Source organism: Cydia amplana, chromosome 2, assembly GCF_948474715.1.
Source record: "Cydia amplana chromosome 2, ilCydAmpl1.1, whole genome shotgun sequence".
In the NCBI taxonomy this organism is placed as follows: Eukaryota; Metazoa; Arthropoda; class Insecta; order Lepidoptera; family Tortricidae; genus Cydia; species Cydia amplana.
This window is the reverse complement of record NC_086070.1, coordinates 15,971,561-15,998,650: the sequence shown is the minus strand read 5'-3', so window position 1 is coordinate 15,998,650 and position 27,090 is coordinate 15,971,561. Positions and strand designations below refer to the sequence as shown.

The following is a 27,090-nucleotide window of genomic DNA, read 5'->3' as shown; positions in this document are numbered from 1 at the left end:
CTAAACTTATTTTGTTAATTCCAACTTATTACTGTGATTCTTATAATTATTTACGGTATTTACCTACTTGTTAATTTTTTTATATGACTTCATGTTTTTTTTTTGTGAATAGCTACAAACATTTCATAGATTCTAATTAGGTATCTACAACTGTGTGTCATGCGCTACTGCGGTAAGTAGGTACCTATAATATGACCACAATATTCGTTATACACGCACTGACTGCTCACCCCTCGATTTTGTCGAAGAGATATGTAGCAGATATTATGCATTTATTTTGATTATTGGTAAAATAAATCTTAATAAGAAAAGCAAGATATGCCACCACGGAAGATAAATAGTAAGCGTCGAAATTTGTTTTTATAACAGGTCACATTCACATGCCACGTCAAACTAATAATGCGAATAAAAAGATTAACTTAAGGTAGTCAAATTAAACATTAAGGTATTGAATTAATACGTTTGAAATCAGAATTTACGTTGAGTACATCTACGCTAGGTCACCCGACAAACTTTAAGAGCCCATCAACGTGCACGTGATTCGTCAATCTATGCGTCCAAAGTTAAAACTGCATTTTTGTATTGAGTTCATAGATTGACGAATCCAGTAACATAGAAACTGGTTTAATGTATTCAAAAGGTACTTTAATACAGGATGCAGTATGTAGCGGCCCCCTTTTTTTAAATATCTTTCGTTAAATTTAAATAATCACGATTATTTAGCAGTGGCGCTAGTGTGCACGTTGATGGGCTCTTAAGTAGGTACGTCTTGTACGCCGCACTCATGGTGCACTATCACTGGCAGTGCCAATTCTACGCAGACTTACCTTACATGGATTCTACTAACAACTTCTTCCTCAATAGGAAGGAGAGGAACTCGCAATAATGTATATATTGGCAAGGTGCGAAGTCGGTGGAGGGGGAAGTGGCGCTGATCGTCACAAACACAGGTAATCTTATGGAATGGCCGCCATTAGTACTAGCGGCAGCCGCTTGAACTAATTTTACTCCATAAGATTTAACGTAGAAAGTCTGCCAAAATGAGGGCAGCACCAGTCGTGCACCTAGCGAATAACGCGGTGTCACAAATATATGTTTAAATGTGATATATATTGCCATATTATGTAAAATGTCAGGCTGAAATAAATGCAAAAGCAAATTATATTCTGTTTTAATTCCACCTCCTCTCCTCTCCTATTTCTCTGTTCAGTCCTAAAGGCGCCCGACGGAGGTCCGCTCCACGACCTCTTTACCTACTACCTACCGTTATCTCGATTTTTTTACTGCGCTTTCTTCAAACTAAAAAGAATTGGTGCAGACACAACTTTTTACTACATGTCATCTGACCTTCCAATCCAGGAGGAAACAATATTTATCTTGTTGGGATTAGTCCCGCTTTCTTATGATGTTGGTTATTCAAAAATACTTCCAACTAATATTTATCAATGATGATTCGCTGATAGGTACATAATATACGCGTATGCTCCTACAAATTTATTGGTAGGTATAACGATCCGAGGTTCAAACCCGATATTAACAATACCCAACCCAAAGGTTTCTTAAATTTCGTTATAGCAACCTAATTATTTGATCCGACGACCAAAACATTCCTCTTTAGAAGGAATTCTTTTTTTATAAAGAAGATTTTTTTTTGACATTATTGTCTTCCTTAGTCACTAGTTTGCTATGACTTAGGTGCAAATCCGAGCTTAGGAAGGATTAGGGCTGATTTAGACGGCGCGCGAACTCGCATGCGATTTTAGTTACATTACATTGCGGACTGTTGGTTGAATTGGACGTATCCAATTCAACCGACCGATCAAAACCCGCAATGTAATGAAACTCGCATGCGAGTTCTCGCATCGTCTAAAGTCCTTAGATAGCGCAGATAAAAATAGCGTAAGGTAAACATTCTAGTATTTGACAGTCTCATAAGTGTGATATCACGAGTACCTCATACTGTCACCTACAATATGTAGAATAGTACCTAGTTACTAGTTAATTGTATAATGCTAGGATTGAAAATTAAAGTGGGAATTTATTGAATTTAAGTATTATTCATTTCTGGACTCGTGTTGCTATCGGACTACCATTATTTAGGAGGTGTGTACACAAACAGTTTTAAACGATAATAGTACCTATACTGTAAAATGCAGACAGTAAAACAGAGTGAGGAGTGGCGCATAATGAGGCACTTACTGACGCAAGCGCACTATTCTGAAACGTTTAGTAAGTTAGAAAATTATGTCAGTTTTGGTCATCGTTGGATAATAAAACTAAGGGTCCTGATGAAAGGCTGACTCACGCTAGACCGGGCCGGGCCCGGACCGAGGCATACTATTTCTTATTCTGTGCCGAGGCGTCCGACATGTCATTTTCTATGACGGCTGAGCGGCGGTGATCATGTGGTGCTTTCCATAGAAAACGAAGCGCCGGAAGCTCCGGCCCGGCCCCGGCCCGGCCCGGTCTAGCGAGAGTCATCCTGAAACCGATGGAATAAATAGGTACCTATATAGTGATTTCGTCACCTAGGATAGAATTATAAAATACAGTAAATATTATTAATTTGTTCCAGTATCCGTACCTATATGAAACATTCATATATATAGTTTTAGATTAATTAAATGTAATACATATTCGAGTTTTCAAGTGATTATTCACAGATACACTGTATATCAACCTACATTTGTGATATGTCCTTAAATTTGCAATAATACATATAGGTAGGGTATACGACTAGGAAACAAATCAAATTATAGGTAGGTACTTACTTATAATTATTAGGGTATACGAGTAAACATCTGAAATGTCTGAGGAATTCTCATTTCTCCAAACGATTGTTAGGAATTCGAAAGATTGTAGAATACCCCGTCATCTTGCAAGGTCAGCTTAGATCTCTCAATTAGCACTGATAACAGAGATAAAGCTGATGGCGCCGCGGTAACACGTCGCGTCGCGGGAGAGAGTCGGAAGAAAACTGGTGACGTCCCCGGGAATTTAGTCAGTTTACGGAATTCCAAAGATTAAGATTTCGCGTCTTTTCTTCTTAACGGTCTTCAATGAGTTTGTTGATTAATCTCATCGTATACCTAAGACAAAAAGTACAGCTTAGTAAAATATGTGTTAAAAGTGAACTCTGGTTGTCCGTGAAAAGTGAATTGATTCAAAATATGTCTGTATGGAAAAGTGTTATTTCTTAATTTACTAACTGTTCTTTACCTAATAAAAGTTGAAACCAGGTCTAAATATGGAAAAAGACCAACTAATAAAAGATGTTGAGTTTAACCAAATAAATCAACTATATGAAGAATGTTTGACTTATTTACAATCAAACATTAAACACAGTGCCTATGACATGAAAGAACTCAATTCGGATCTCCATGAACATATATCGAATGAGGATGGTGATGGTGTAATATATGAAACTATACAAGATAATAAAACACTTAATCGGTTTATAGAATCGTCGAAACCTGAGTTCATAGTTGAAAATGAATTACAAAATGATAAATCAGACAGTATTAACTCAGTAAGGTCAGAAATCAAGTCGGAGAGACTCAGAAAGCTCTCTCAAACTTTACCCAGGATTATAATTACTCAGAGCGATGCAAGCTTAAATTTCAATAAGAACAAGAAATTGATTTACGAATTTCAGAAACCCAAAGTACCGAGTGTTGCTAAGAAACATCAAATAGTGCAAAACAAGTAAGTTTATTAATAAAACACTTACCACACAAAACTTTTAAATAAACACACCTAAGTATATGGTATGATGTAAAGATTGTAAAGCATATAATAATACGTAATAATTACAAGCTTATCACATATAACATCTTTGAACTTTTCAGCTTCATCAAAAATCCAGCGCCACTTCGCAACCGTTCAGCTTACGGTGACTTTCCCAAGAGATTAGTCTCTAAAGGTGGAGGCGAGAATGTGGCCCTCATCTCTAATGTCCCGTTTGAGAAGATTCGACTATTGAATGATTCATTTCATACTCTGGTAAAAATCAAATTAGCAAATCATATAGGTATATACTTATGTATATCGTATAATTAAGTAATTTGAATAATCGTATAATTATTTAAATTGAGTATTAATAGCATATTAACTCATACTAAGTGACTTTATTACATAAGTAATCTTCAGAATTTGGATGTTAGTTGACTGTGTTGAATCAGTGGGTATCACTAAGGGAAGTTTAAAAGTGTGTTGTATTATAGTTAATGAACATTATTACCCAAATCACAAATATTTAGGGTTTTAACAATTTTCCGCCAAGATCAATATTCGCTGGCGTTGGATCGTGATCGGCACGGTGGTCGTCCACTTCACCATGTGGGCGGTGTTCGCGCTGTTCTGGTACATCACGGCGCTGGCACATTACGACTTCGAACCAGACCCTCCGAACAGGCCATGTATCACGGGGGGAAAGGACTTTATCACAATCTTCTTGGCTTCTGTTGAGGCTCAGGTGAGGTTTTATTAATATTATATAAAATTTTGTTCTATTTTACCTCTAACAATTCTTGATAATCTATCTATATATATATATATAAATGCAAGTGTCCTGACTGACTGACTGACTGACTGACTGACTGACTGATTCATCAACGCAGAGCCGAAACTACAAAAGCTAGAAAGTTGAAATTTGCACACTAGGTTGCATTTATAAAGTGTACAAGAGATAAGAAGCGATTTTGAAAAATTCAACCCCTAAGGGGGTTAAAAAGGGGATGAAAGGTTGTATGGGGTACAAGTTTTATTTTAAGCTAGGAATTTAAAACTTTGTAAAAATGTATTATATTAAAAAACAAGAAAACTAATTTCAGCGTTTTTGAAAATTCATCCCCCAAGGTGGTGAAAAAGGGGTTGAAAGTTTGTATGGAGATCAAATATTTTTGTGAGTGTGGGACTTAAAAATTTGTATATGGGGATATTATTATAAGACAAGAAAAGTAATTTCAGCGTTTTTGAAAATTCATCCCCTAACAGGGTTAAAAAGGGGTTGAAAGATTGAATCCATTACAAATGCTTTGAAACTTCTTAGAAAGGCATAATAGCCGATTACAAAATAAAGTAATTGCGACGTTTTTGGAAATTCAATCCCTAAGGGGGTTAAAAAGGGGATGAAAGTTCGTCTTGGGGTGCAAATTTCATTTTAAGCTAGGAACTTGAAACTTTGCAAATAGATATTAAATTTAAATACAAGAAAACTAATTTCAGCGTTTTTGAAAATTCATCCCCTAAGGTGGTGAAAAAAGGGTTGAAAGTTTGTATGGATATCAAACATTTTTTCGAGCGCGGGACTTGAATCTTTGTATTTGGGGATATTATTAAAAGATAAGAAAAGTAATTTCAGCCTTTTGTAAAATTCATCCCCTAACAGGGTTAAAAAGAGGTTGAAAGTTTGTATGTGGTTCAAATTTTATTTTAAGCTAGGTACTTGAAAGTTCGTAAAAAGATATATTATTAAAATGCAAGAAAACTAATTTCAGCGTTTTTGAAAGTTCATCCCCCAAGGTGGTGAAAAAGGGATTGAAAGTTTGTATGGAGATGAAATATTTTTGTGAGTGTGGGACTTGAAACTTTGTATATGGGGATATTATTATAAGACAAGAAAAGACATTTCAGCGTTTTTGAAAATTCATCCCCTAACAGGGTTAAAAAGGGGTTGAAAGATTGAATCCATTACAAATGCTTTGAAACTTCTTAGAAAGGCATAATAGCCGATTACAAAATAAAGTAATTGCGACGTTTTTGGAAATTCAACCCCTAAGGGGGTTAAAAAGGGGATGAAATTTCGTCTTGGGGTGCAAATTTCATTTTAAGCTAGGAACTTGAAACTTTGCAAATAGATATTAAATTTAAATACAAGAAAACTAATTTCAGCGTTTTTGAAAATTCATCCCCTAGGGTGGTGAAAAAAGGGTTGAAAGTTTGTATGGATCTCAAACATTTTTTCGAGCGCGGAACTTGAATCTTTGTATTTGGGGATATTATTAAAAGATAAGAAAAGTAATTTCAGCCTTTTGTAAAATTCATCCCCTAACAGGGTTAAAAAGAGGTTGAAAGTTTGTATGTGGTTCAAATTTTATTTTAAGCTAGGTACTTGAAAGTTCGTAAAAAGATATATTATTAAAATACAAGAAAAATAATTACAGCGTTTTTGAAAATTCATCCCCTAAGGTGGTGAAAAAAGGGTTGAAACTTTGTATGGATACAAACATTTTTTCGAGCGCGGGACTGGAATCTTTGTATATGGGGATATTATTATAAGACAAGAAAAGTAATTTCAGCGTTTTTGAAAATTCATCCCCTAACAGGGTTAAAAAGGGGTTGAAAGATTGAATCCATTACAAATGCTTTGAAACTTGTTAGAAAGGCATAATAGCCGATTACAAAATAAAGTGATTGCGACGTTTTTGGAAATTCAACCCCTAAGGGGGTTGAAAAGGGGATGAAAGTTCGTCTTGGGGTGCAAATTTCATTTTAAGCTAGGAACTTGAAACTTTGCAGATAGATATTAAATTTAAATACAAGAAAACTAATTTCAGCGTTTTTGAAAATTCATCCCCTAAGGTGGTGAAAAAAGGGTTGAAAGTTTGTATGGATATCAAACATTTTTTCGAGCGCGGGACTGGAATCTTTGTATTTGGGGATATAATGAAAAGACAGGAAAAGTGATTTCAGCGTTTTGTAAAATTCATCCCCTAACAGGGTTAAAAAGAGGTTGAAAGTTTGTATGTGGTTCAAATTTTATTTTAAGCTAGGTACTTGAAAGTTCGTAAAAAGATATATTATTAAAATACAAGAAAACAAATTTCTGCGTTTTTGAAAATTCATCCCGTAAAGTGGTAAAAAAGGGGTTAAAAGTTTGAATCCATAACAAATGCTTTGAAACTTCTTAGAAAGGCATGATAGCCGATTACAAAATAAAGTAATTGCAACGTTTTTGGAAGTTCAAACCCCTAAGGGATTTAAAAAGGGGATGAAAGTTCGTCTTGGGGTGCAAATTTTATTTTAAGGTAGGAACTTGAAAATTTGCAAAAAGATATTAAATTTAAACACAAGAAAACTAATTTCAGTGTTTTTGAAAATTCATCCCCTAAGGTGACGAAAAAGGGGTTGAAAGTTTGTATGGATATCAAAAATTTTTTCGAGCGCGGGACTTGAATCTTTGTATTTGAGGATATTATTAGAAGATAATACAAGTAATTTCAGCGTTTTGTAAAATTCATCCCCTAATAATAATAATAATAACTCCACGGCCGGCTTCGGCCACGGCGACTGCTGTCAACTCCGTTGCTGTCGCTGGTGCGCTCGCAAGTGGCTGATGTAGCCGATCTTTTTAGTAAATGTTCGCGAACATTGCGGGCATGTAAGCACACCGTTGACATAATTATATTGGGGTGAGTGTGGTCCGTATATCTGTGGCACCAACAACCGGCCTATTGAAGGCGCTGATGCTCAACTGATTACGTTCCAAACTCTCACTAGTGGCTCCAAGAAGCTGTTATGCATGCAGCGGCCACACCCCGGTAAACCGCGTCGGTTCGCGGGCTAAACTAGTGAGGGGAGCCTGTCCTCGGCAGGTTAAGCTGTGGATTCATCCCCTAACAGGTTTAAAAAGGGGTTGAAAGTTTGTACAGGGTACAAATTTTATTTTAAGCTGGGAACTTGAAACTTCATAAAAAGGTATTATATTAAAACGAAAAAAAAATAATTTCAGCGTTTTTGAAAATTTATATCTCAAGGTGGTGAAAAAGGGGTTGAAATTTTGTATGGAGTTCAAACATTTTTGTGAGAACGGGCTTGAATCTTTGTACAGAGGCATATTATTAGAATACAAGAAAAGTAATTTCAGCGTTTTTAAAAATTCATCCCCTAAAATGGTTAAAAAGGGGTTGAAAGTTTATATAGGGTTCAAATTTTATTTACTTCAAACTACGTAAATAGGTAGTTAGGTAGTAGGTCTTATTAAATAGAGGACATGAAAATCTTCTAAGGGGCTTGAGAGGGATTATGTCGAGAACAATTTTATTTAGTTAGGGGCTAGAAACTTCGTGGGTTGTGAAAGACAAATCTCATGCGTTGTATAATATTAATAATTAACAAATGATTAACCGTCCTACTGCAATATTTTGGTGCATAAAGTTCTAAGCTAATGTAGAATATATAACCACCAATATACAAATCCACGCGTACGAAGTCGCGAAACTACAAATGCTAGAAAGTTGAAATTTGGACACGAGGTTGCATTTATAAAATGTATAAGAGCTAAGAAGCGATTTTGAGAAATTCTACCCCTAAGGGGGTTAAAAAGGGGATGAAAGTTTGTACGGGGTTCAAGTTTTATTTTGAACTAGGAATTAGAAACTTTATCAAAAGGTATAATATTAAAAAACAAGAAAACTAATTTCAGCGTTTTTGAAAATTCATCCCCTAAGGTGGTGAAAAAGGGGTTGAAAGTTTGTATGGAGAAGAATTTTTTTTTTATTGCGGGACTTGAAACTTCGTATATGGAGATATTATTAGAATACAAGAAAAGTAATTTCAGCGTTTTTGAAAATTCATCCCCTAAAAGGGATAAAAAGGGGTTAAAAGTTTGAATCCATTACAAATGCTTTGAAACTTCTTAGAAAGGCATAATAGCCGATTACAAAAAAAAGCTATGGGACGTTTGTTTGTCTTGGGGTTCAAATTTTATTGTAAGCTAGGAACTTGAAACTTCGTAAAAAGGTATTATAATAAAAGAGAAGAAAACTAATTTCAGCATTTTGGAAAATTCATCCCTCAAGGTGGTGAAAAAGGGGTTGAAAGTTTGTATGCACTACAAATATTTTTTTGAGTGCGGGACTTGAATCTTTGTACAAAGGCATACTATAAGAATACAAGAAAAGTAATTTCAGCGTTTTTAAAAATTCATCCCTTGAAAGGGTTAAATAGGGGTTGAAAGTTTGTATGGATCTCAAACATTTTTTTTAGTGCGGGAATTGAATCTTTGTATAAAGGCATATTATTAGAATACAAGAAAAGTAATTTCAGCGTTTTTGAAAATTCATCCCCCAAGGTGGTGAAAAGGGGTTGAAGGTTTGTATGCACATCAAATATTTTATTGAGTGCGGGATTTGAATCTTCGTATAAGGGCATATTATAAGAATACAAGAAAAGTAATTTCAGCGTTTTTGAAAATTCATCCCCCAAGGTGGTGAAAAAGGGGTTGAAATTTGTATGGAGATCAAACATTTTTGTGTGCGGGACTTAAATCTTTGTATAAAGACATATTATTAGAATACAAAAAAAGTAATTTCGGCATTTTTGAAAATTCTTCCCTCAAGTTGGTAAAAAAGAGGTTGAAAATTTGTATGGAGGTCTAAAAGGTTTAAGAAGGGGTTGAAAGTTGGTAGAGAGTTCAAATTTTATTTAAAGCTAGGAACTTCAAACTTCGTAACTAGGTAGTTAGGTAGTAGGTTTTACTAAATAGTGGACTTGAAAATATGCTGGGGGTTGACAGGGATTATATCGAGAACAATTTTATTCAGTTAGGGGCTTGAAACTTCGTAGCCAGGTTGTGTATAATAATTAACAAATGATTAACTGCAGTCCCTACTGCTATCGTTTCCTGCATAATGTTCTAAGCTAATATAGAATTTATAACCACCAATATACAAATCCACGCGTACGAAGTCGCGGGCAACAGCTAGTATATATAAATGCAAGTGTCCTGACTGACTGACTGACTGACTGACTGACTGATTCATCAACGCAGAGCCGAAACTACAAAAGCTAGAAAGTTGAAATTTGCACACTAGGTTGAATTTATAAAGTGTACAAGAGATAAGAAGCAATTTTGAAAAATTCAACCCCTAAGGGGGTTAAAAAGGGGATGAAAGGTTGTATGGGGTGCAAGTTTTATTTTAAGCTAGGAATTTGAAACTTTTTAAAAATGTAGTATATTAAAAAATAAGAAAACTAATTTCAGCGTTTTCGAAAATTCATCCCCCAAGGTGGTGAAAAAGGGGTTGAAAGTTTGTATGGAGATCAAATATTTTTGTGAGTGTTGGACTTGAAACTTTGTATATGGGGATATTATTATAAGACGGGAAAAGTAATTTCAGCGTTTTTGAAAATTCATCCCCTAACAGGGTTAAAAAGGGGTTAAAAATTTGAATCCATTACAAATGCTTTGAAACTTCTTAGAAAGGCATAATAGCCGATGACAAAAAAAAGTAATTGCGACATTTTAGGTAATTCAACCCCTAAGGGGGTAAAAAAGGGGATGAAACTTTGTCCTGGGGTGCAAATTTTATTTTAAGCTAGGACCTTGAAACTTCGTAAAAAGGTATTAAATTAAAAAACAAGAAAACTAATTTCAGCGTTTTCGAAAATTCATCCCCCAAGGTGGTGAAAAAGGGGTTGAAAATTTGTATGGAGATCAAATATTTTTGTGAGTGTGGGACTTGAAACTTTATATATGGGTATATTATTATAAGACAAGAAAAGTAATTTCAGCGTTTATGAAAATTCGTCCCCTAACAGGGTTAAAAAGGGGTTGAAAGTTTGAATCCATTACAAATGCTTTGAAACTTCTTAGAAAGGCATAATAGCCGATTACAAAAAAAAAGTAATTGCGACGTTTTAGGAAATTCAACCCCTAAGGGGGTAAAAAAGGGGATGAAACTTTGTCTTGGGGTGCAAATTTTATTTTAAGCTAGGACCTTGAAACTTTGCAAAAAGGTATTAAATTAAAAAACAAGAAAACAAATTTCAGCGTTTTTAAAAATTCATCCCCCGAGGTGGTGAAAAAGTGGTTGAAAGTTTGTACGTAGATAAAATATTTTTGAGAGTGCGGGACTTGAATCTTTGTATAAAGCCATATTATTAGAACTCAAGAAAAGTAATTCCAGCGTTTTTAAAAATTCATCCCTTAAAAGGGTTAAAAAGGGGATGAGAGGTTGTATGGGGTTCAAGATTTATTTTAAGCTAGGAATTTGAAACTTTGTAAAAATGTATTATATAAAAAAATAAGAAAACTAATTTCAGCGTTTTTGAAAATTCATCCCCCAAGGAGGTGAAAAAGGGGTTGAAAGTTTGTATGGAGGTCAAATATTTTGGTGAGTGTGGGACTTTAAACTTTGTATATGGGTATATTATTATAAGACAGGAAAAGTAATTTCAGCGTTTTTAAAAATTCATCCCCTAACAGGGTTAAAAATGGCTTGAAAGATTGAATCCATTACAAATGCTTTGAAACGTTTTAGAAAGGCATAATAGCCGATTGCAAAAAAAAGGAATTGCGACGTTTTAGGACATTCAACCCATAAGGGAGTAAAAAAGGGGATGAAACTTTGTCTTAAGGTGCAAATTTTATTTTAAGCTAGGACCTTGAAACTTCGCAAAAAGGTATTAAATTAAAAAAAACAATAAAACTAATTTCAGCGTATTTAAAAATTCATCCCCCGAGGTGGTGAAAAAGGGGTTGAAAGTTTGTACGGAGATCAAATATTTTTTAGAGTGCGGGACTTGAATCTTTGTATAAAGCCATATTATTAGAACTTAAGAAAAGTCATTTCAGCGTTTTTAAAAATTCATCCCTTAAAAGGGTTAAAAAGGGGTTGAAAGATTGTATAGGGTTTAAATTTTATTTTAAGCTACGAATTTGTAACTTCGTATAAAAGTTATTTCATTAAAAGAGAAGAAAACTAATGTCAGCGTTTTTCAACATTCAACATTTAAGGTCGTGAAAAAGGGGTTGAAAATTTGTATGGAGGTCAATTTTTTTGTAAGTGCGGGACTTGAATCTTTGTATAATGATATATTATTAGAATACGTAAAAAGTCATTTCAGCGCTTTTAAAAATTCATCCCCTATAAGGGTCCAAAAGAGGTTGAAAGTTTGTATAGGGTTCAAATTTGATTTAAAGCTAGGAACTTGAAACTTCGTAAAAAGGTATTTTATTAAAAAACAAGAAAACCTATTCAGCGTTTTTAAAAATTCATCCCTCGAGGAGGTGAAAAAGGGGTTGAAAGATTGTATGGAGATGAAATATTTTTGAGAGGGACTTAAATCTTTGTATAAAGCCATATTATTAGAACACAAGAAAACTAATTTCAGCGTTTTTAAAAATTCATCCCATGACAGGGTTATAAAGGGGTTGAAAGATTGTATAGGTTATAATTTTATTTAAAGCTAGGAACTTGAAGCTGAAGCTTCGTAAAAAGGTAATTTATTAAGAGAAAAGAAAACTAATTTCAGAGTCTTTGATAATTCATCCCCCAAGATGGTGAAACGGGGGTCGAAAATTTGTATGGAACCAAAATATTTATTTGAGTGCGGGACTTGAATCGTTGTATAAAGGCCTATTATTACAATACAAGAAAAGTAATTTCAGCGTTTTTAAAAATTTATTCCCTAAAAGTTTAAACAGGGGTTGAGAGTTGGTAGAGGGTTCAAATTTTATTTAAAGCTATGAACTTCAAATTTCGTAAATAAAGATAAGATAAAGATAAAAGATAGTTTATTCAAGTAGGTATACGTTACAATGCGCTTATGAACGTCAAATAAAGCTAGGTAGACCGGCTCCAACCCTACACCTCTGCCCCGAGAAGATTTAAATCCCCCCTCAATTGGAGGAGGGTATACGAGGGCTGTTTGATAAGTACCCGTTTATGAAACAAATAATCAGTTGTTTTTGTTTATATGCATTTATTTTTCTTCATAGTCTCCTTTTAACTCTATACACTTGTTCCACCTATATTGAAGCTTCAATAAACCATCCAAAAAGTATGATTTCGGAAAGTCATTAAAATAGGCCTCTGTGGCGGCAATGACTTCGTCATTTGATCCAAATCGCTTACCACCGAGCCATTTTTTCAGGTTGGGAAACAAAAATAAATCGCATGGGGTCAAATCTGGAGAATACGGGGGGTGAGGCAATAGGGCATAGCGTAATTGTGTTAATTTAGCCATCACAACTCTAGACGAATGAGCTGGTGCGTTGTCGTGATGAAACAGTACTTTTTTATTTTTTAAATGGGGTCGTTTGTCCTTCAACACAGCGTCAAATTCATCCAATAAATTGGCATAGTACTGCCCTGTTATCGTTTTCCCCTTTTCTAAGAACTCAATATGTATAATACCCTGCGAATCCCAAAAAACGATCGCCATGACCTTTCCAGCCGATGGAACGATTTTTGCTATCTTTCGCGCAGGTTCACCCGGTAAAATCCACTGCTTCGACTGCCCTTTTATTTCCGGGGTGTAGTGGTGACCCACGTTTCGTCCACGGTCACGAAACGACGCAGAAACTCCTTCGGGTTACGTTTGAACACGGCCAAACACTGCTCCGAAGTAGTCAGTCGGTTCCGTTTTTGCTCCTCCGTGAGTAAACGCGGCACCCAACTCGCCGATACTGTCTTCATACCCAATTTTTCTTCTAATATGTTTTGTACCCGCTTGATTGGAACATTTACAGCATCAACGATTTCTCGAAGTTCAATTCGGCGGTCGGCTAAAACGATATTTTCAATTTTCTTAACCATATCGTCTGTAGTCACCTCAATTGGGCGGCCTGGGCGATCCTCATCAAAGACGGTTGTTCTCCCCCGCTTAAACTCGTTAAACCAGTATCTGACGGTTGTCATAGAAGGAGCACATTCATGGTAAACCGCTTGCATTCTTACTTTTATTTCATCACATGTTTTTCCTTCCAAAAACAAGAATCTAATTACAGACCGATACTGCTCTTTCTCCATTTTCACAATTTTAAGTTCACGCTTTCACTGAATCGCTGTCAAATGAGAAAAAAACAAAAGAATGCTGTTTTTTTTTAAATTTTCCCACCTCTGAAAAATGGCTTAAAACGATTGTATACATATTTTCGGCCCGTGATATTAATACATTTGGAAAACGGGTACTTATCAAACAGCCCTCGTAGGTAGTTAGGTAGTAGATTTTATTAAATAGTGGACTTGAAAATCTTCTGGGGGTTGAGAGAGATTATATCAAGAACAATTTTATTCAGTTAAGGGCTTGAAACTTCGTAGCCAGGTTGTGAAAGACAAATCTCATGCGTTGTATAATAATTAACAAATGATTAACCGCCCCTACTGCTATCTTTTGCTGCATAATGTTCTAAGCGAATGTAGAATTTATAACCACCAATATACAAATCCACGCGTACGAAGTCGCGGGCAACAGCTAGTTATAAATATATGTATGGTTGGGATAAATACGTTTTGGTTAAGCAACAGTTATTTAGGCAAAGTAGCACAGAAGGTCTGTCTGACGTACCAAATCAGGAAACGCATCCGATAGTCCTTGATTGACAATTTGCCCAGTCTTATTCTACCTCTAACAATTCTTGATAATTATAAATATATGTATGGTTGGGATAAATACGTTTTGGTTAAGCAACAGTTATTTAGGCAGAGTAGCACAGAAGGTCTGTCTGACGTACCAAATCAGGAAACGCATCCGATAGTCCTTGATTGACAATTGGCCCAGTCTTTGGGACTTGCCGACGAATTAAGATAATCTTTCTCGCCTTAATTCCAGTTAGGCGTTTCCTTATTACCGGCGGAGTCTTTTGTCGAAATAAGTTCTTTTTTGAGGGTTTAATTTGCACTGTGTATTACTATTTTTCAGACAACCATCGGTTTCGGAGATCGTGCCATAGATGAAGAGTGTCCAGAATCCATATTTCTATTTATAATTCAGGTAACCAAACTAAATAATGTTCAAGTCCGAATGCTAAATAGTACTAAAAGTAGGTACATTAAATATTCATAATATTTGATACAAATATCTCAAGGTATATGCTTAATTTCTTTTCATATTTATTATTTCAAATATTCAAGTAGTTTATTTGTTTTAACCTAACAGAACTAAAAATTATATCACACATAGCATATAGTTATAATTATTCCTCCTAGTCTTTTTTTCTCTGAAAACAAAACAAAATTGCTCCAAAGTCTCAGTTTTAATTTAAATGACAATTATAAGTAGGTAATCTAATCGAAAAAAATTGTGGATCTGTGGAAGGATTAGGTACGGCTACTCTTCTTTTATAAATGCTGCTTTAACCAGGTTAATTTATATTTTCTAGTTAATCCTGGGTACCGGGCTGTCTGGAGTTCTGACTTGCGTCGTCTACGCCAAACTCACACGGCCAGAGAAGCTCTCCAGAGATGGCGTTGGCTTCAGCAAAAAAGCTGTGGTTAGTAAAATGTGGAGAATAGAATTTACTGTACTTTATTTATTCCCTCTAAATATGTATGAAAGATGTTGACTTAAACGGAACTTAGCTGTGAATATTTCAAAAGGCGTTCAAAAATGGACTTGAGGCTGTGTCTATATTTATAGTATACTAGGTGTTAGTTAATTGAGTTGTAGGCTAGTGAAATAAATAGGTAGTAATATGTATGTGGTTATTTGCAAAAAAACATCTTATCTTATCTCTTGCAACTGGCACTAAACGGTGTAAATCAATCCGTCAACCATATCAGGTCATATCACACATATGTAGGTATATCTTGTCAAATCTATTTATTTTCTTTGTGCTAAACTTCACGTTAAGCAATTAATGGTGATGACATTTCAGATCAGCATCCGTGATGGGCGCCTCTGCCTGATGATGCGAGCTTGGGATCTCAACTACGACCACATCATTAGCTCCGAGTTCACCGCCCACTTTATCAACACATACAGGTCTCATTATAATGCTTCTGTGAAGACCTTGTGAACCCCTAGCTATGTCATTTGAAAAAAATCCAGAAAATAAGTAGATGGACAAAAAGTTTAACACAATGATTGACCGTGCTCACTAAATCTTACAAGAGTGGATTCATAAATGCGACCTATAGAAGAGAACAGCTGGATAGACATACGAACACATTTTTTGCCCAAGCAGAAACGGAGATTTTCGCTTTTTAGGCTGGCAATTTGTACATGGGATAGATACATATTACAACCCCTTAGTTATTTTAGTTCCGTAGATTCGTTTCTGAGGTTCCGCGCTTGGAGAACGGCTCTAAAACTTCAAGGAAGAAATTAAATTTCACTTCTTCGAGTAAAATATGCAGGAACTTTGCAGTTTATTTTTCTCTGTCAATCAAGATCATTTCTAGGATCATTACTGTCAAGCAAGGCGCATCGACACAACAATATTAAAATAACAATTTTATAAAATCACAAACCGGAGATTAGGATTTAAGGGTTTTCAAATTAGTATGACCTGCCCTTATCAAAATTTATTATAACGTGATGCCACCTTACTCATATCTTCATAATTGTATATATTATAGAACAAAGGAAGGGGAGATAATCCGATACTACGCGCGCAGCTTGACACTGAAGCAGCGTCAGTTCCTGCTGTGGCCGGTGACGCTCGTGCACGAGATCGACGAGGACAGTCCTCTCTACCGATACACGCCTGATGACATTAGAAAGATTAGGTATGGGGATGTATAACTAACATTCCCTCCCTTGAGGAGCTTTTTATCATATCGTATTTTATCTTATCGTATCTTGGTTGTGTTCTGTTGTCCATTTCCACTGCGACAACACAGACTTTTTTTTCGGGTGGTTAAGCTACTTGGAACATCAACTGAAATGTCACGCGCTTTAAGTCTTTACATACTTACTGAGCACTTCTGTACCTAAGAGTATAGAAAATAAAACAAAAAGTGTAAAAAGTAGTCCATAATCTGAAATTGTTTTCAGTTATGAAATAACGGTTGGACTGAAAGGGGCATCCTCGTCCTTGGGCACTTTCACACAGAGCCAGACTTCTTACATGCCCAGAGAGGTGATTTGGGGACACCGGTTTCCTTCTGTTGTCAAGTAAGTATTAGGTATTACCAGTAGGGTCATACAAAAATGTATATTTTTGTATGACGGAAAATATAATATAGTTTTTTTCTACTCCAGCACTTAAATGTGTCAATTAAATGACTGACAGTGATATCTAAAGCCATGTCATTTGAATGATTTGTCTATAGGCTCATAAGATGACTGCTAGCAGTCATCTTATAAGTATAATACAACTGCTTTATTTTTTTTAAAGATACAACTTCCGATCATCTTGATTGAAAGAGGTAAGTTTTCATTTACAATAATAACTTTTTTTTTTTCTTTTTTTTCTATGTTTTGCTGTGTGCATAATAATTCATACAAAGTAACCCATTTTCTTAGTCTCAACTGTTTTGTGTCGGGTGCAGCTGTCATAGAAAAAGTAATGTATGCAACAGCTCATAATTGGTTCTTAAAATTCTCGCGTCTTTTTTTACAAAACTCGACTACGTCTCGTTTTGTAACTTCGACCCTTGAATTTTAAGAACCCTTATTATATCACTGTTGCATAAACTACTATTAAGGTCTATCCCCATATAAATGACTTGCACCAACGCTTTAAAGGGAACTAATTGAGCTAAAGTGATTCTGTCATCGCTATCCTGTTAGATTTGCACAGATTTTGGCACTAAATTATTAAGACATTATGTTTAACTATTTGCTTTTTTTTAGATACAACATTCGCAAGCAGAAATACGCGATAGACCACACAAAGTTGGACACCATCGAGCCGGTGGAGACACCCCTTTGCAGTGCTTGTGAGCTTTACAGGTAAGATTATTATCACCTGGTTGCAAATTATATGCACTATAGTTTTATAATATACCTATAGCAGCATCCATCTGAGCAGTCCGAGAAAAAACTAGGCCTAAATATGACTTTTAGAAGTTATCATGGTGTCCAAAGGCACCAAAATCCACGATCATATATGACTTTTACCATTGTTTGTGATCACCGATACCGCAACGCTTCGTCAGTATGGTGATAAGTCTCAGGCATGTTGCCTATTAACCTCTAGCCACCCAGACGTCAAGCTTGCCAATGAAAATTCAACTTTGACTTGTCAAAAATAAGATTCAAATTAGAATGGAACAGGAGACCTTTTTATAGGTCTCTGGGCGGCTAGAAGTGATCAAGTGATTTCATTTTGTGGTATGACAAGTCAACATCACTTCCATCAGGTCGACTGAACCTCATCAAGTCATCAATTACGTATCGTACATACGGTTAACGTAACTGTTGTTTCAACTAACTTTACGTTTGACATTATTTCCAGAACCATGGAGTATAAGTCGCCACCCCCCTCGCCCCGCAGCCCCGGCACGCCCGGCACCCCCGGCAGCTTCAGCGACCAGCTTTCGGGGTTTCAAATCTCTCGCTCCTCTTCATTTCGCAAGAAGAAACCTGCCGATGCCCAATTTTCTTAAAGCTTGAGGAGCAAGTCGATTCCAAAAAAATGAGACAGTTTCTATTTTCTAGCAACTAGAATCTACTCATCTCCTAATTGTCATGATTCTGAGAAATACTTAGGTACTCTAAATGGTTTTGAAATCAGGTGGATCAACAACAATTTCTTGAAACTCCTTTTTGCCGACCAAAATTTCTGAAAATATATTCCTCCATTTTTCTGGAATACAAATTACGCCAACTGTAAAACGTCCAATTTTGTTGTATATTGATAAGAATACATTATTTACCTCTTTAACGTGTATTGTTAAAATGTTTAGTATAGCACATATTTTGTTAGTCTGTTTCATAAACATTAAATTATTAACGCATAAGTATTACTCGTACAACTGATTATTGTGCATATTTAAAATACTACCTACATACGAAGATACTATATACATATATATTTCGCAAATAGTTTCAAGTGTTTTATTCTAGTCTTCATCTTCAAAATCATCCTTGTTCAGATTTCCATTCCCAAATACAATTCAAAATTTCTTTATTCACATTCACATGCAGTTTATTAAGAAACATGTCTCAAAGTTTCTAGGCCACCTGATCAAAACATACACTACAAATATATGTACCTCTTATCTTTTGTAGGATAAAGGTGTGTTATCTCGACAAGATAACATAGCTATAGTTCTGTTTTACGATCCTTTAGTACAACACACTTTAAAATATCGATGAATTAACTAGCTAGTGATTTTCGAAGAAAATAGTATAAACATGTGTGAAGCATAGCATAACCAATACAAAAGTGATATTATACACAAATCAGTTACAGTAAATAATAAAAGTGAGCAATATTATAGTTTAATAACATACACTTAAACAGACCAGAAAACAAAGAACATTGCAGTACTTACCTTGTTTACAATTGCAGATTTGATTCCAACCGCGATCCATAGTCATATTTTTCTAAAATTATTAATAGAATAGATTTTGACTTCAAAACCAAAATAAATGTCAACATGAACCTAGGTCCTACTTTTGAGCCTGAGAGCAGGAGAGGAAGCCGTAGTCGAGCTCTAGAACGGTCCCTTAGCTACTCCGAAGCAATTGGAACTGGCTCTAAGCGCTCGTCCATAGAAATACCGCGCATCGTCGACACTGATGTATACAATAACGAGGAATTGAAAAAACAATACAGGATATCACAAATAGAAGGAAAAGAAATCGCTTTCCCTGCAGTACAGATAAATTATGATACTCAAGTAGTACCGTCAACTCAAAGTTTTGTTACTGGAAGCTCGCTGTGCTCCAGCGAAGACGACCAATGCCAGGGTCTAGTGATGACTATAGACGTGGAAACTGATAGCCCTACTACTGGAACGACAAGAAATTTTTCAGATGCGTCAACAAGACCTTTAGCGAGTTCGAATGTGACGAGTGACAATATTTATGACACAATTGAAGTAGTAGAGAGCGTGTACGAGAACGACCATTATACAGGGCCGCCTTCTCAGGGTTATTCATCGCGACTGGGCAAACGGAAGAAGAAGGAAAATAGACATCGGTAAGTAAGTATAGATGGTCAAGCAAATCTTGTCAGTAAAAAAAGGCGCGAAATTCAAATTTTCTATGGGACGGTATCCCTTCGCGCCTACATTTTTGCCGCCTTTTTCTACTGACAAGATCTGCTTGACCAGCTATAGTAATATTTCTGTGACATTGAATATTTTTTTCCTCTGCGCCATTTCAACGTCGAGTTTCAACGTTCTATGGCTTACTGGTAGAGAATGAGTGTTAAGTACACCGTTTGCAAAGTGCATATAAAGTTTAAATATAATAAATACAAATGACATTTTCGATTTATAATAATATATCATAAATAAATAGACACGACGGGTAAAATTAGGCGACAAATTTGATAGCTCTAAACTTGTGATAAGATATTGAATTACTCACTATTGGTACACTTGAATTCCGCGAATTTATATTTCGTGAATTTAGTTTTCGGCGTAGTAATTTTGGTACCTAGGTAGTCGAGCAATATACGTGTATCTTGGCTATATTTTATCTTTTGACAAAAAAACATCAGGAAAAGGAGATCTCCAGGAGAATCCAGCTGGGTTGGGCAGCATTCAACAGACTTGCGGAAATCCTTAAGTCTGAAAACTTTCCACAATGCCTGAAAACTCGCCTCTTTAATCAATGTGTCCCATCATGACATAAGGTGCCGAGACATGGACGCTCACTAAGCAGGCTGTGCATAAAATACGAGTAGCACAAAGAGCCATGGAGCGCACCATGCTCTGCATTAAACTGCAAGACCGAGTGAGGAATGTCTAGATCCGACGCCGCACCAAGGTGCTGGACGTGGGTGACGTCATTGCCAAGCTTAAGTGGAGTTGGACCGGACATGTTGCTAGGCAGAGTGATGGCAGGTGGACCAAAATGTTGACGGATTGGTGGCCGCATACGGATGAAAGAAGCGCCTGGCGTCCGTTGGCTCGTTGGGTGGATGACGTTCGAAGTATCTCGGGACACTTTTGGATGAGACTACCACAGGACCGGGACAAGTGGCGTACAAGAAGAGAGGCCTATGCTCAGCAGTGGGCGACCGAAGGCTAAAATGATGATGAGGTGAAATACATATGAAGTTTGCCCCTTGAGACGTTACAGATTATCACGGTAGTAACATATATGTATATATACAGAATGAAATTTAAACCATAAAAGCGACAGAAAATAAGTCGAAATCGCCGTGGGGCCGGAGTTTTTTTTTTATACCTTATTGTTTTAGAAGAAGGTTTTCTTTGAAATGATATGGGGGGCAGAAAGGCTTTGACTTCGGACAGCGCGATACTTTTAATCCTAATAAACATAGCACTAGCTAGATGGTGCTATGTTTTAATGCCTAAATGATTTTATATTGCTTTTTTATAATTTTGACAGCAATCAATAAATAGCAGTAAAGTTTTCATAAGCAATACTTAGGCAATGTGACTTTAAAGAGTTTAAAAACGGTTTCTTGATTTTATTTTGCTAAAATAGTATATATATTATCTGTGCGTGTAAGATTTTTAGACTGGCACTTACTTACTTAACCACGTTTGGGCAAATATGTTGCTTTGTCTTATTTTACTATATTAACAAAAGAGACAACACGACGACAGCAAAAAGTGGTCAAGGGAACTCGGCCTCGAAGAGGCATTTACACAAATATTTAAAAAACTTGTAGCAATTGGGTTTCGAGTAGGGTGCCATAAGTGTAGGGACATCGACCTGGACAATTGTCAAGGGAACGTATGGCAACCTTAGTTTAGAGCAGTTTTTTTGCAGACGCAGAGCCGGCCGCAAGACTCGCTCGAGACGCGTGGTGTGCAAGGACGGCGAGGAGAACGTGCCCGTGCGCAGCAACATTCCCGCCAAGTCCATCAAGTACGCGCGCGACATCGTCAACACAGTCGTCAGTATACATTATTACCTAGACTTATCATTTAAACAATGTATGGCATGGAATGCCATCACGGCTCATATACGGAGTTGTGTTACCTACTCGTCACTACTCGTCATTGTTGTAGAGGGCGATAGCGTTCTATTTATAAATGAAACCCGAACGATCCTTTTTTTTGTGAAGTGATAAAAAAAGGACGAGCACGTTTTTATCAACCCCACCCAAAAAATCTTGGGTCTCAGGTATTCAAAATCGAACGTATTGGGGTTAGACTGAAATTGTATTAAATTGTCCGTCCCGTCTCCGCTTTACAAAGTGAGAGAACAGACTGCTGCGCACTTTATATTTATATTTGATTGAGATTATATTTTTCACCGCTAAATGAGGCCATTTATAGCGCCGTTCGTCATCGTGATCGTGACTGTAGACGAGCCGAGTTCTTGTGTGAGCCAATGTAAAGGAACCTACTGATTCATACTAACTATCCATAAACAGGAGATGTACTTATACTGGTCCGTCTATGCTGTCGACTCGCCCTTGCACATACTTACACAACCGGTTATTGTAACGCCACGTTAAAAAAAACGTGGTGCGTTTACGATAACACTGCTTATAAATAGTTACCGAGACATGATTCTAACCTATTCGCCCGCCAACCACATGGCAGAACGGAGCAAACTAGTACGACGCGGCAGTAGTTCAAAAGGTATTTTATATTAAGTACCTAATTGTGCATGTATAAGTTACCTGCATTCTCATATTAAACATTGTTTCGGTTTCCGAGAAGGATTATTGTGTAAAAGGCACTTTTCTCCGTAACCGCGAGTGCAGGCAGGGAGTGGTCAACATATTTTTTTTTAATCATACGTAATTCCAAGAGTTTAATTTATAAATTTTGTAATTTAAATTTAAATAACTTTTGAGTTTTTCCTGGGTTTGAAACATGAAAAGCACGTGTTCTTATGATGTGAAATGAATTTTGCAGATCAACGCAAAATGGCGGTTCATACTCCTGATGATGGTGGCAGCCCACTTCGTGTTTTGGTTAACGTTCGCGGCCATCTGGTTGGCCGTGACCAGCTCCTACAGCGATGACATCGGCGACGGGAAGACCCATTGCGTCATCGGGACCTCTTCCTTTGCTGGCCTGTTGATGATGGCCGTGGAAACGCAGGTGAGATATTTCTATTTTCTTGATTTATGTGACATTCATGAGACATGTAGATCAGAGTCTAGGTAGAGCTTAAAGTGTGTCTAATTACAATATAACCTCATAAGGCCACGCTACGCATGCTGATTTACTGTTTCCATGGGTTATTCCCACTAGTTACCACCAAGTTGTTACCAGTGGTAACTACTGGGAATTTTTTTCCCACCTTTTACCACTGGTAACTACTGGGAATTTTTATTCCCAGTAGTTACCACTAAAAATGTTGTTAGAGTTAAATACTAATAAAAACAGTATAAAATAGTATAGTATAAATATAGAGTGATTTTGAATTACCGAATAAAATCACTTAAAAATAATCTAAATGGATTATTAAATTTATCCATGCATATATCATTGTTTTTGTACTAGTACCGGTTAAACTGTTTCAATATTTTTTCGTCACTTTTAAGGCAGTTTACTAAAACACTAATCGACTTAATAATGATTTATTAAATCACTCTACATTTATTTTTTATTTTTTTGTACTGTTTTTATTAGTATTTAACCCTAACAAAATGTTGGTGGTAACTACTGGGAATAAAAATTTCCACTAGTTACCACCAAACCGAGTTGGTAACTACTGGGAATTATTTTTCCCAGTAGTTACCAGTGGTAAAAGGTGGGAAAAAAATTCCCAGTAGTTACTACTGGTAAGAACTTGGTGGTAACTATTGGGAATAACCCGTTTCCATAGGCATGACCACGTGGTTTGCGATTGCGACAGCAAGCTAGCGTTAGTAATCTTTTTTTTATTAGTTTTATAGTATTTCTGTAAATAAATATAATAAATTAAATTATTTGTTCATCAAGAGTCGGACTCAAACCTCAAGAGCTCCATGCTATTACACATTTTTCATTTTAGTTCCTTAAAACTGACTCACGCTGGTAGTTTAATATTTTTAATAGAAATACTCGTTTTATACTAGGCACATGGTTTTTAGGGTTCCGTACCCAAAGGGTAAAAACGGGACTCTATTACTAAGACTCCGCTGTCCGTCCGTCCGTCCGTCCGTCTGTCACCAGGATGTATCTCACGAACCGTGATAGCTAGACAGTTGAAATTTTCACAGATGATGTATTTCTGTAGCCGCTATAACAACAAATACTAAAAACAGAATAAAATAAAGATTTAAGTGGGGCTCTGATACAACTAACGTGATTTTTGACCGAAGTTAAGCAACGTCGGGCGGGGTCAGTACTGGATGGGTGACCGTTTTTTTTCTTGTTTTGCTCTATTTTTTGTTGATGGTGCGGAACCCTCCGTGCGCGAATCCGACTCGCACTTGGCCGTTTGTTTTTTGTTTTTGAGATACAGGTAGCTGACAGACAGACAGACGGACTGGGGAGGCATAGTAATATACCTATTTCCGTCTGTCACCCTTCGGTTATAAAATCCCGGGGTATAAAACTGAAAAAAAAAACAGTATTACATTTCGGATGTTTCATTTTACAGATGACGATCGGGTATGGTGTCCGATATCCGAGCGAAGAATGTCCAGAGGCTATCATTATTATGGTTTTGGAGGTAACTAATTAGTATCATACTTATATTACTATCTTATTTATATAAACTACCGTCACAGAAATAGACCTGCGAAGTATTAGAAAATAACTCAAAGGTCTTACGTATGACATAAGACTTAGTGGGTATTTTTCTATTTCAGATTGTAGCTGGCACGGCATTGTCAGGAGGACTCACTAGTTTGTTGTTCACTAAACTTGTAAGACCGAATCGCCACGTTTCGTCTGTAGGATTTAGCAAGAAAGCAACAGTGAGTACAAAATTCTCCAAAAAATTTAAGACATATTTTGAAATAAGTAATAGTAATTGTAGGTAATTCTCAAATTCATAAAAAACATTAAAATATTAACTGTATTTTCCACAAATTAACCTACTTAATTTTTTTGTTTAAGAAATTTCTGAACACTACCTGGTTTCTCACAAAAACAGCACAGAGCAAAGAGCAATTCATAAGTAAATATTTGATTAAAACATTCGGTTGGATTGGATCCTTTTGATTACTATTAAGTAATAATACAAACTAATAAAGTTATTTTTATTTATTAGGTATGTCTCCGCGACGGACAGTTAAGCCTCCAGTTTCGTGTGTGGGACCTGTTGAACGTGCACTTGATCGACAGCACCATTACAGCTTACATGCTCAAACCAATCAGGTCAGTTATGAAACATGCTTAAATACTTCCATCTTTTACATAAAACTCCTACATGATGATTGTTTCTATCAATAAGCCATTTGTGATGAAAAACACAAACTGAGACATGCAACTGAACATAAAATCCTGACAGTAGTTCGTGGCTTGAGCTAGGACATGTGGTTGATTCTATCGTGTTTCTGGCTAGGACCCTGGAGGGTGAGACTATGCAGAACTACATCCACCATTTGAAGCTGAAGGAGGCGCGCGCGTTCCTGCTGTGGCCCATCACTGTAACACATGTGATCGACGTTGAGAGCCCGCTCTACGAATTTTCTGCTCAGGACATGATTGATTATAGGTATGTTGCTATTTATTTACTACATTCGACATAATTTTTTGTGGTTTATTAATATTAACTATTTAGTTATATTAACGCACCCGTGTGGCTACCACCAGTTTGGCACTGACATAAACTCTTGTGTGAAAGTAACTTACTTTCTATGCATCTCGCTCGTACTGACGTATTAGTGCGAGCGAGATGTATAGAAAGTAAATTACGTAGACGTTGGCGTATACGTCAGTTCTGACACTGTCAATGACTCATGGTGGTCATAACATCCATAATATAATTATATTTTCATAGTAACTCTTACTGTTATTTATATTAAATAACGGTACAGTCACCTGCAGTAACATCTTGCACAATTAATGAAGCGAGCAAAAATATCCAGCTTAATATAATTCGTATAAATTCATTTATTGTATATTTTTGCGCGCTTTACGCTTAAAGCAAGTCCTCTGTTCAGAAGTAACTAACAAACTAATAACTACTAACCCAAGTAACCTAACAAATGTAAAAACGAGCTACATACCTACGAAATAACTATGATCCCAATAACTAAGTATTACTAACAATGATGTTAATACACTAACCGATCGACTAACAATTAGTCATTTGCATGATTGTAACAAAATGTCTCCTTATCTGATTAAAAAGTTAGGAAGGTATATTTCACCGACGATATCCATTTGATATTTTAATGTCAGCCTGTATTTTCAGATTCGAGATTGTGGTTTGTCTGACAGGAGCTTCGAAGAATATGGGAACAGTGACACAAAGTCGAACTTCCTACCTATCCAAGGAGATAAACTGGGGGTACAGATTCAAGAATGTGTTAAGGTACTTACAATATTTTTTTGGAAATAAATTTTATCAAATATGTATTTCATTTTTGATACTTACAAGCTTTTATCGCTGCCTGTACTTTTCTTCCAACAGGCAACTAATACTCATAGAGATCATTCTTACAAACTCAAACACGATTAGGTTGCATTGTTTTATCACATACAAACATTACAAGTAAAAGTCATTTTAACGACAAACTTTTTTCAGATGGTCGAAGCGAAACGAGGCCTACGTCATCAATGTAGAAGACCTGAACACGATGGAGCAAGTGGAAACCCCGCTATGCAGCGCGAGTCACCTGAAGCATTTCGAAATCGTATCATCTGCTGACCTGTCCATACCAACAAGCCCGTCATTCCAGGGCAGTCTGACGAAGAACGCGTCGTCGCTGAGCCATGATCAAGCACTGGGGAGAAACTCTGAGTCACTTCCTTCAACGGTGCCATCAACCCCCAGTTTTGGACCCTCTGGGACGCAAAGAAGCTTAAATTGGACCTATAAGAAAATTTTGCCGGAGAATGTTATGAAGATCCAATAATGTACTGCCACGTTAAACATAATTATACCCGCCTGTTGTTTAAATACACAAATCGTTAATGTTTCACTGTTTATTATGTTAAATTATTTGAAAAATAAATCAAAAACTATATCAGAACTTTGTTTTTATGTATCATCTTCAAACATAGGTAATACTTAGTTGCTTCTTTTTATTTCGCTTCAATTCCATGATTTATAAAGTACAATGACTTATTTTTTAAAGTGCCCCAAACCCTACTACTTACTTAATAAATATACGAAATATAAGCGATTATGGAGAGAATAAAATAAAGG

At 36.2% G+C, this 27,090-nt stretch overlaps 2 protein-coding genes across 2 annotated transcripts; both read left to right on the top strand.

Moving 5' to 3' along the window:
* Positions 1-3,247: 3,247 nt before the first annotated feature.
* Positions 3,248-18,281, top strand: LOC134656394 (G protein-activated inward rectifier potassium channel 3-like). The gene is made up of 10 exons (XM_063511921.1): positions 3,248-3,705; positions 3,849-4,002; positions 4,283-4,474; positions 14,650-14,721; positions 15,110-15,220; positions 15,605-15,711; positions 16,308-16,457; positions 16,726-16,845; positions 17,527-17,625; positions 18,131-18,281. Exons 1-10 carry the CDS (start codon positions 3,248-3,250, stop codon positions 18,279-18,281), a joined length of 1,614 nt encoding a protein of 537 aa, XP_063367991.1.
* A 971-nt stretch (positions 18,282-19,252) lies between these two features.
* Positions 19,253-26,835, top strand: LOC134658950 (G protein-activated inward rectifier potassium channel 3-like). Its single transcript, XM_063514560.1, has 9 exons — positions 19,253-19,822; positions 21,592-21,718; positions 22,692-22,880; positions 24,370-24,441; positions 24,581-24,688; positions 24,985-25,091; positions 25,279-25,431; positions 26,134-26,253; positions 26,467-26,835. The coding sequence occupies exons 1-9, from the start codon at positions 19,278-19,280 to the stop codon at positions 26,795-26,797; spliced, it is 1,752 nt and encodes a 583-aa protein (XP_063370630.1). The 5' UTR covers positions 19,253-19,277; the 3' UTR covers positions 26,798-26,835.
* Positions 26,836-27,090: the final 255 nt, after the last annotated feature.

Excerpts from the sequence above, each read along its gene's own strand:
- LOC134656394 (XM_063511921.1), top strand. The coding sequence starts at position 3,248 with ATGGAAAAAGACCAACTAATAAAAGATGTTGAGTTTAACCAAATAAAT. Across the intron at positions 4,475-14,649 it reads TGGCTTCTGTTGAGGCTCAG|ACAACCATCGGTTTCGGAGA; the intron begins GTGAGGTTTTAT and ends ACTATTTTTCAG. Across the intron at positions 16,458-16,725 it reads GATGACATTAGAAAGATTAG|TTATGAAATAACGGTTGGAC; the intron begins GTATGGGGATGT and ends AATTGTTTTCAG.
- LOC134658950 (XM_063514560.1), top strand. The coding sequence starts at position 19,278 with ATGAACCTAGGTCCTACTTTTGAGCCTGAGAGCAGGAGAGGAAGCCGT. Across the intron at positions 22,881-24,369 it reads TGATGGCCGTGGAAACGCAG|ATGACGATCGGGTATGGTGT; the intron begins GTGAGATATTTC and ends TTCATTTTACAG. Across the intron at positions 25,092-25,278 it reads TACATGCTCAAACCAATCAG|GACCCTGGAGGGTGAGACTA; the intron begins GTCAGTTATGAA and ends GTTTCTGGCTAG.